Source organism: Neurospora tetrasperma (assembly GCF_000213175.1).
Source record: "Neurospora tetrasperma FGSC 2508 unplaced genomic scaffold NEUTE1scaffold_1, whole genome shotgun sequence".
Classification (NCBI taxonomy): domain Eukaryota; kingdom Fungi; phylum Ascomycota; class Sordariomycetes; order Sordariales; family Sordariaceae; genus Neurospora; species Neurospora tetrasperma.
Genome location: NW_009799099.1, coordinates 322,587 through 328,586, shown reverse-complemented (window position 1 = coordinate 328,586; position 6,000 = coordinate 322,587). Strand labels below are relative to the sequence as shown.

Below are 6,000 nucleotides of genomic sequence, written 5' to 3'. Positions count from 1 at the left end.
ATGTCTGACAATCAGTACGTCCCTCACTACCTAACCCCCCTTCCTTCATTATTTTCGCCTTCTTCCTCTTCGCGTACCTCGCTCTCTGCGCGGACCGCAAACTGACCGCCTTGTTTCCCAGAGACGCTGCTAAGAAGGAAGAGGAGAGGAGGAAGAAGAGAGAGGAAACTGCTAGAAAATTGATAGAGGATGAGCAGAAGAGACAGGAGTTTCTCAAGGAGGTCAGGAAGAAGATGCAAGCGAAAATCGACAAGGAGAAGGAGGAGGAGGCTGCTAAGAATAAGAGCAAGTAGACTTGTTGTGATGCTTGCACGGATCAGCATGGCCAGCCAGCCTTGGATGTTAAACATCACGCGGGTCTCTATCACCTCTAGTGATAATCTTTCCGTCGATATTAATAGGATTAATAACTAAGGGTAGAGAAGAAGACCTTCCGGATGAGATAGGAAAGGGAAAAAGATGTTTACTACCAATAATAAATATTAGTTGGCTCACAAACTAGAAAGTAATTAAGACCCAAATTAATGCATTGGCGTTCGTTAACTTACCTAAGGAACCTATTTATAACTTCTATATTAAATATTACGCGGGTCTCTATTACCTCTAGTAATAATCTTTCCGTCGATATTAATAGGATTAATAACTAAGGGTAGAGAAGAAGACTTTTTGGATAAGATAGGAAAGGGAAAAAGATGTTTGCTACCTACGATAAATATTAGTTGGCTTATACTAACTAGAAAGTAATCAAGACCCAAATTGATGCATTGGCGTTCGTTGACTTGCTTAAGGAACCTGTTTGCGGCTTCTAAAGCTAGGTAGCCTCTCGCAATGAACCCGTAGTTGCTCTCTTGTTCTTTGGTATGCTGTCCTCATTGTATCTGTAGACCAATCAGCATAACCGTACTATCCATGATTTTGTGGATCGCTCTAGAAATGTCGCTGGCATATGTCCCTCGCTTGCACTTGTTGAAACAAGATGAAGTAAAGACCGTGACGCATGCTGCTCCAACACCTCAAAGGTCCAACACTGTGAAGCAAGACAAACGGCCTTTTTGAAGGAAACGTCCAATATCCCGATCCTGTCGAACTGAGGGCAGACGTATAAAGATCCTTGTCCTGCTGCGTGTCAGTGTCTTTCTTCTGCTACCATCACCAAAGTATCCATCACAGTGAAACGCATACCTTCTTTTCGAGCTCACAGACACTGATCAGAGCCGCAAACATGGTGTACTCAGACAACAGGTACGTCTGCTATCTCTTGAACACGAGCACCCTAAGGAACTAACCTCTGCTCTCCTCAGTGACGATTCCCAAGCCAAAATGCAAAAGGCTCTAGAAGACGAGCAAAAGAAGGCGAAAGAGGAAGAAGAGAGAAAGAAAAAGGAAGTGGAGGAGGAAGAGAAGAAGAGAATGGAGGAAGAGAAGGCGAGGCAGGCACGGGTCCAAAATACGTATACTTTTACCGTTCTGGTGAAAAAGGCGTGATGTCCCCGCGTGGGGGTTCGACTGAGACGGGGATGCCGGGATGAGCGGGATGGAGGTGGTATCGGAGGTGAGCCCAACGAGTAGGTAGGGTTGCAGTCAAATGCAAGTGGAAAGTCGGCTAGGGCTGAGCTGACTGCTTGCTGAGTGAGCTTGGCGATGGAACATGGGTTGTTCGGCGGAATGGCAGAGATAGCTCGTAGAAAGGGGATTGATGCCGAGAGGGAACGGAACTATTGATGATGGTGAGTGATTCTGTCCAGGTTGTAAGCGCTGTGCAGTGGCGTGTTCTGGTTCGCTACCATCCGAGATGTGGGATGGCCCTGCTATTAGGTTCGTGACTATTGCTTCAAAAAATTTTCGAGAACCCTCGTGTATTCGTGATTTCCTGCATCACATCACGGAACTTGGAGCGAGCGTAGAAGCTGCGATGGGCGCTGTTTCCCTCGCCACAAGACCAGCCCTGTGCCGGCAGCCTGTCCCATCGGGATCGAGGATCTTGTTATGCCAATTGTCAAGTTCCTCCCCATTCTCATCAATTTGAAGACGCCGGAAAATAAGGACCTGGTTAATGTCCTGTTGAGTCGTGGTGTTCCACGACGAAGGCAGTCCCTGCAGGAATGCAAGCCATGCCGCGCCCTTGGGACAACCACCTGAAGGTAGTGTACGCTTTCCTCGAGCGCCATTATCCGTCAAAACACGGCTCAAAAGTGCTGGGAGTTCTCTTGCACGACGTTGTACAAAACTTGAGTAGATCCCCGCCTGAAGCGGCACATTCATTCGTATCCTTTTTAGAAAAACCCATTGTGCTGCCCACACCAAGTTGTGCTGAAAGACTGCAGTGAAATCCGACGTCCTCGAATGATACATATGTACAGTGGGCAGAGCGCTGTAAGGTGGGAGTTGCAGGCTTGCAGGTGGTACGGGTCCCGCTATGGCTGTTACGGTCCTAACAAGCCGATGCAGCTGTGTGAGTAAGCAATCAAGGACACTCGCTCGATTGCTCCATGTTGGAACTAGGCGAGCAGTTCAAATTGGTAGGTAGATGGATTTCAGGTTGATCATTAGCAAATAGCATTTTCCAATCATTATACACAATGTTTTGTTTTGCTCCAACAAACTGCGGTTGGCGGTTGGGCCCGTACCAGCCTTGACGGCGGCCGAATTACCTCTACTGTCAAGGGGATGTACCGACGATAACCTGGAAATCACCAACAAAAGTTATCTACAGGTACCTACCTCTACGCCTCTTTTCCTCCTGTAAGATGAAATGGCGTTACACTATTGGCGTAAAATTACTTACATAGCCCCATAAGCCACAGCGATTACCTCCACTGGAACTTGGGTTCCTCCACGGTTGTGACAGGGCATACAGATGCCTGGACGTGGGGGCCGCCGCCGCCGCCCTCGGACAGCCCGACGTCATGGCCATTACCACCTCCATTGAAACCAATATGCCAAGCCATCACCAACAACCAAAAACCATCACCAACATGGAAGTTGCAGATTGATTGAAAGTATCGTTCAACGACGTTCACGACCATGCCCCTCCGAGTCCGACCACTTTGGAGCATTGTCGGAGTCAATTGAGCTATGCGATCGCAATCGCGAACTTCGAAGCACAGAAACGATAACTTTTGCATCTCTCCGAGACCCTGCCAGGAGCATCCGAGGCCGGTGTGTGTGTCTCACAGCACCGATGTAACTCTGCAGCCCTACGACAATGACCTTCCAAAACAGGACACAGTGCCTCCATTGTTCGTGGGGGGGACGAAGCCTAGCCTCCACATACGCAGAGTCCTAGACCAGAACAGCCTTCTTTGCATCTTTCTCCCGCTGGGATCCTTCCCAAGTAGGCAACTGTGGACATGGCTTACGGGCGGCGTACCGTTCCATCGGTGGATTGGGAGCAGGGAGTCCTAAGACTAGCATCGCGCGCACCGGCGTTGGCGTTGGCGTGACTCCCTACTACGAGAAAACCAGGAGTGGACACTGGCCCCCCGATGTGCCTCCTCCCGACATTTTGGAACTGAGGCTCCAGAAAAGCTTTGACGAACGACAACAACTCGCGCCGCTCGGTTGAGACCGAGGTGGGGCCGCGATACTGGTAAGCATAGGAGGCGTAGTCCCTCGATAGACTTCACCGTGCCGCGCTAACTTTATTTTGCCACAGTCATGGGCACGATGAGCCCCCATTCTGCGCGTTAATGAGGGCCCTAGTGCCAATTTTCCCAATGGTGATGACCTCAGCACCGGGCCTCTCCATTGGTGGTCATTCCGACGGCACGGGTGGTTTGGCAAGCGAATTGGTGGAGACTCGAATCGTGAGAGATGTTCCGGACGGACTTGCAACTACATACCATCGGGCTTAGCGAGAACAATGGACCCCAAGATTCAAGGCGTAAACATCTGGGAGAGGGATGTGATGTGATACACATTCGGTGTGTACATCACAGTGATAGTGCCCTCAGGCAGCGATTTGGGGGCTCTTCCCCATCAATCATCAGTCATGCTGCCTGGTTCTTACTGAGCGCAACTGCGATGAGGACTGAGGCTTGGACAATGTTAGACATCACACCGAGGGCATGTCTGGGATGGTGATAGGAGATGGACGCAGAGATATAAGAGTCGGTGCTGCTGGTCTTTGGAAGAGGTTCTCGACATCATCATCAAAGATTCCAAGCAACACAAAGACAACAGCAACGGGAACAACAAGTCAACACTTACCTCAGTCTTTAAGCCCTTCGTCTCTCTTCACAACCAACAAAAACACCAGCAAACACTCATCACAATGAAGAACATCATCCTCCTGACTGTCTCCCTTCTCGCGGCCTCCACCGCCGCACTTCCTACCCCTTCCTCTTCCACCTCCAAGTCTCTTTCTGCCAGCGACCCCGACTGCGGCCGAAGCGGCTACAACTGCGGAGACCCCGAGCCTTCTGACACCGCTGTCTTCATCACCGATAGTGGCCGGAGTGGATACAACAAGCGCACTCCTTCAGGCCGGAGTGGCTATAACAGGGTTGAGGAAGATGTCGAGCTTTCCGTAACTGCTGATACCGACAGTGGAAGGAGCGGCTATAACAAGCGGGCGGACACTGATGGCCGGAGTGGCTATAACGGCGAAGAGAACGGCACCGTATCCGTAGCCAGTGGTCGGAGCGGCTATAACAAGCGTACTCCTTCAGGACGGAGCGGATACAATGACATCGGCGAAGAGGATGGCACTAACAAGGCCCGCCGCGACCAACAGGCCGATCCCGACAGTGGCCGGAGCGGGTACAACAAACGTGTTCCTTCAGGCCGGAGTGGCTACAACGGCGAAGAGGACGGCACTGTCTCTGCCGACAGCGGAAGAAGCGGGTACAACAAGCGCACTCCCAGTGGACGCAGCGGATACAATGATATTGGTGAAGAGGACGGCACTGTTTCTGCCGCTAGTGGACGTAGTGGCTACAACAAGGCGCGCGACCAGCAGGCTGATACGGATGGTCGCAGTGGCTACAACAAGCGCACTCCGGGGTCTGGAAGGAGCGGGTATAACGAGGTTGAGGATGGTGTTGAGAGCAACTAAGGACTGAGTCGACGGACATTGTTGGGTTCGTATGGGCGGCTTTTTGTCTTTTGGGTATTGGATTTTGAGGAGTTCAGTGGTGCTTAGAGTGTTTGTTGATGGTTCAAGGCTGGTATTAAGGAGTTTGAATGGTGGTGGTTGTGTGCTTCTTGGATGGTGGTCTTTTTGGGGGGTAGAACCTTAGAGGCGCCAGGTGGGGACTGTAAATATTTCGAGATGTAGGGTTTGGTGGTTTGGCTGTATGTGTGGTTTGGTGTTTTCCTTCTGCTTCTATACTTACTAGATCATGTCAATAAAGCTTATGAGTCATCTCATTACTTTGGTGTATTGCTTCTAAACTTGCGAGAACTTTGTTGGCGACAATATTTACAAACCATAATTTATTTTGCTACTGTTGTGAGGCGCCTCTCGCACAGGGGACATCGTGCGATGTAGGTGCTACAGCGGCTTCAGGGGCTTCGGCGCTTTCCACCTAGATGGAGATCCATGTTCGTCCGGTGATGGACACCCCACCATCCTGTGGTCTCTCGTCGTGTTAGTGTTAACAAACATCAAGGACACTCAGCGAAATCTGGTCATTCTCAGAATGATCGTTGTCGGAGAATTATGTTCAGTACTAGTGCATGATTCTTCTGCAAGCCCCGCATTGTGCACTTGGATGCTCTTGCCTTGGAAGTTTCTCTTTGAGTCTTGCATGTGCATTGCCCTATCACCAATTTCTTACCTGCGGAGCCCACATCAAGGGAAACCACGACTGTCCCTGCCCTGGTAGGCTGACAGGGCGCTAAAGTGCTCGATGGAAACCTCCCCCGCGCCTTCAAGTTTTCCACAGAACACCAACACAACAACCAACTTCCTACGAATCACAATGTCATGACAATGCCATCTATCTTTTTCTCTTTTTTCGTTTTTGTTTCGAATTCCCACTTGCTGACCTCTCACTC

The 6,000-nt window shown here is 50.3% G+C and overlaps 4 protein-coding genes across 4 annotated transcripts; all 4 read left to right on the top strand.

The window, feature by feature from the left end:
- Positions 1 to 293, top strand: NEUTE1DRAFT_134200 (uncharacterized protein; the record flags this gene model as incomplete). The annotated part of the gene is made up of 2 exons (XM_009849192.1): positions 1 to 14; positions 122 to 293. The coding sequence occupies 2 exons, from the start codon at positions 1 to 3 to the stop codon at positions 291 to 293; spliced, it is 186 nt and encodes a 61-aa protein (XP_009847494.1).
- A 929-nt stretch (positions 294 to 1,222) lies between these two features.
- NEUTE1DRAFT_134199 (uncharacterized protein) lies at positions 1,223 to 1,485 on the top strand (the record flags this gene model as incomplete). Its single annotated transcript, XM_009849191.1, has 2 exons — positions 1,223 to 1,242; positions 1,302 to 1,485. 2 exons carry the CDS (start codon positions 1,223 to 1,225, stop codon positions 1,483 to 1,485), a joined length of 204 nt encoding a protein of 67 aa, XP_009847493.1.
- A 931-nt stretch (positions 1,486 to 2,416) lies between these two features.
- NEUTE1DRAFT_36203 (uncharacterized protein) lies at positions 2,417 to 2,993 on the top strand (the record flags this gene model as incomplete). Its single annotated transcript, XM_009848838.1, has 3 exons — positions 2,417 to 2,450; positions 2,714 to 2,742; positions 2,799 to 2,993. The coding sequence occupies 3 exons, from the start codon at positions 2,417 to 2,419 to the stop codon at positions 2,991 to 2,993; spliced, it is 258 nt and encodes an 85-aa protein (XP_009847140.1).
- A 1,280-nt stretch (positions 2,994 to 4,273) lies between these two features.
- Positions 4,274 to 5,056, top strand: NEUTE1DRAFT_74898 (uncharacterized protein; the record flags this gene model as incomplete). The annotated part of the gene is made up of 2 exons (XM_009849190.1): positions 4,274 to 4,490; positions 4,611 to 5,056. 2 exons carry the CDS (start codon positions 4,274 to 4,276, stop codon positions 5,054 to 5,056), a joined length of 663 nt encoding a protein of 220 aa, XP_009847492.1.
- Between the last annotated feature and the right edge of the window lie 944 nt (positions 5,057 to 6,000).